Genomic DNA, 3,164 nt, shown 5'->3' on the forward strand with positions numbered 1-3,164 from the left:
GTAGGGAGAACTTCACACCTTAACCGGTGGTTTGAACAGACAGCAACCTCCAGGAAGAGACACAACAGCAGATAGACACCATGATGAGTGTGTAGCAGGCAGATCCACTGTTGCATTGTGCTTGGTGTTGCCATTGGTCACCAACACGTAGTCTCTTGTACAGTGAAGGTTGTGAGTCATTCTCACCTTCCATTAGCATCGTTTTTTGTGTGTGTGTTTCCTCTCAGTACTGTTCTGCCCTCTGTGTGTGTCAAGGTCACACTGTTTAAAATATCCAATCACATTCAATCAGGAAGCTAGTCGACCTTGTTAAAGAACATTGTTCCTTTATTTATTAATCTGTGACTTTGTTATTCTTATTATTAAAGTGATAATCACAGGTAAATAATTGGTCCCACTTTTTTTTTTACTAAGCATAAGCCTACTGCAAATCACATGACATGTTTCTAATACAAATAAGGAAGAAGCATTTTACAGAGTACAGTATGTCTACATATTCTCCTCTAAATCTAAACACAACAATCACTTTTTCTCTTCCTCATTCTCTTAATGTTCTTCTTCCTCCTCTCTCTCTGACACTAAGGCTCTATCTCAATTAGCCTAGATTCCTCTCCTCCTGTCTCTTCTCCTCCTATCTCCTCCCCTCCTTCTCAACCCTATTAGAGGAGAAGGTCCAAGGTCCCTCCCCTAGGATTGAATTCTCTAATGTGTTTGGAGAAGGAGTCGAAGAGAGAGGATGTGAGGAGGAATTGAGTAAGGTCTCATTGAAAAAGAGCCCGTAGGCAACTCTGTAATACAACTTTTCACTTTAACCACCAGGTGGAATCATCACTTAACCATTCAGCACTGTATCCAACAATCAATATATATACACTGTATATGAGAGAGAGATAGAGCGAGAGGGATTGTTACACCACTTTCTCACAGATCCAGCTGTTATTTGCGCCACATTTGCCATCATTCCATGTTGTTACAGGGTCATCTTTTCTAAAGTATATCTCAGCACAGTCCTCCTGCCCATAATTATCAGGCTGTCCTTTCCCCCAGTACCTGGACAACACAGAGATCCAGACCGTCAGACACTGTGGTACAAACATCCTCCTCAATTATAGACATAGTCCTATGTTTTAACAGTTTTAAAGACACATTTTGTAAGATGATCATACCATTATACAGAATGGGCCATTTACAATAATATTTATTTTTATATAATGACATTTTATTCTGAAAATATTACTTGATTTCTGTGATACATCTATAGTTCTCATTGAATGACATCCATGAGCAGAAACACACATTTTGATGAACATGATTAATAGCAAAATATCATTGTTGTTTTTTATCACCATATCCCAAGGTAAAATGGTCTATTCTCTCACCCTGTGGTCAGTGATGTGCCGTCCACCCACTTCCAGGTCCCCTCAGTAACAGAGTCAGTCAGACCAATCCAGACTCTCAGGTGGAGGTTGAAGACAAATGTCTGTTGATAAAGATAATGTACATTTTAATACATTTAAAAAATACAGCACACGTATTAGTGTACTGATGAAAAATAATATTTGCTCCGTCTCTCCTTCTCTCTCTCTCTCTCTCTCTCTCTCTCTCTCTCTCTCTCTCTCTCTCTCTCTCTCTCTCTCTCTCTCTCTCTCTCTCTCTCTCTCTCTCTCTCTCTCTCTCACCTGTTCCTTATCGCTGTTTATGATCACCAGGTCTGCTCCTCTCTCCAGACAGTCCTGTCTGCTCTCCTCCCAGGTTTTCTTCTCAGTAGACAGGAAGTACAAACTGGAGTCAGAGTATCTCCATCCCTCCTGACAATGCTGCTCTGTTGAAGAGCAAAGATGAACAAATTGAGAAACTTAGCCAGTAGCCCATTGATACATAATTATTGTTGATTTTACTTCTAATTTATCACAGTTTATATCTCACCTATCACAAAAAGCTTGGCTTGAATATGGCCTTTCTCTTCAGTCAGGTTGTTGTAGCTGGTCTGTAGCTGGTCTCTCTCTGAAGTTGTGTTGATTTTAAAAAGGGAGAAACTCTGGGACAAGATGTTCCTTTTATCTTCAGAATCTTTAATGGCTCTGTTATCTACAAAGTATAAACTGAGTTACTAGGTAAAACACCAGGTAAATTGGCTTAGTAACCAGCACCTCTTATAACTGGGTGATAAGCAATGAACTTGGACACAAACTCACAGTAGACAGACAGGCCTATGATCCCAGCCAGTAGAAGAACACACAGCAGCCCCAGAAACACTGCAGCAACTCCAGAGGGTCTCTTCCCTGAGCTATCAAGCTCTGTGGACACACATAATATATTGTTATGTTTTGTGAGTGTGTGTGTGTGTGTTTTACCTGAGTTCTGGTCTCCTCGACCAATATTAGGAGCAGAGTCTGCTGTCTCTTCTCTCTTGGTGCTGGTCTCACCGTCTCTCAGGGTGTCTGCACTGACGTAGATATCCACAATCCTCTCCTCCATCTCACCTCTGTCAAACTTGACCTTCTTGTTCATATCTGGTTCAGTATAGATGACCTTTGACATCTTTAACAATGCCTGGGTCTTTCTTTCTATGTAGGTCTACTATACATTAAGTCTCTGCTTCTAGAATTAATGTGGTGGTCTTCCAACATGGCCACCAGGTGGCGTCGTAGATCAACTGCAGGCCCTCTATACGTTAAGTCTCTGATTCTAGTGATATCTCTGTCTCTGAGTCATCAGTGTGTCTCTGTCTGTGTCACTGCTGTAGGTGTTAACTCTACGGAAGTATCAACAAAATTGCACGGTAGTTGTGGTTATGCTAATGTAAAACGTAGAACAAGTTTGCATAGTTGAGTATGTAATTGTGTGTGTACTTGTGTGCAGTCATAGACTGTTCTCTCAACTGTGTGCAGTCATAGACTGTTCTCTCTACTACCGCATGGCAAGCGGTACCGGAGTGCCAAGTCTAGGACAAAAAGGCTTCTCAACAGTTTTTACCCCCAAGCCATAAGACTCCTGAACAGGTAATCAAATGGCTATCCAGACTATTTGCATTGTGTGCCCCCCCTCAAACCCCTCTTTTATGCTGCTGCTACTCTCTGTTTATCATATATACATAGTCACTTTAACTATACATTCATTTACATACTACGTCAATTGGCCCGACCAACCAGTGCTCCAGTACA

The 3,164-nt window shown here is 41.3% G+C and overlaps 1 protein-coding gene across 1 annotated transcript; it reads right to left on the reverse strand.

The window, feature by feature from the left end:
• Positions 1 to 399: 399 nt before the first annotated feature.
• LOC139402865 (CD209 antigen-like protein C) lies at positions 400 to 2,541 on the reverse strand. The gene is made up of 6 exons (XM_071146760.1): positions 2,355 to 2,541; positions 2,196 to 2,297; positions 1,934 to 2,088; positions 1,680 to 1,805; positions 1,380 to 1,480; positions 400 to 1,050 (listed from the first exon to the last, which is right to left on the reverse strand). Exons 1-6 carry the CDS (start codon positions 2,539 to 2,541, stop codon positions 909 to 911), a joined length of 813 nt encoding a protein of 270 aa, XP_071002861.1. The 3' UTR covers positions 400 to 908.
• Between the last annotated feature and the right edge of the window lie 623 nt (positions 2,542 to 3,164).

The sequence above is a fragment of the Oncorhynchus clarkii genome, unplaced genomic scaffold (genome assembly GCF_045791955.1).
Source record: "Oncorhynchus clarkii lewisi isolate Uvic-CL-2024 unplaced genomic scaffold, UVic_Ocla_1.0 unplaced_contig_2102_pilon_pilon, whole genome shotgun sequence".
Classification (NCBI taxonomy): Eukaryota; Metazoa; Chordata; class Actinopteri; order Salmoniformes; family Salmonidae; genus Oncorhynchus; species Oncorhynchus clarkii.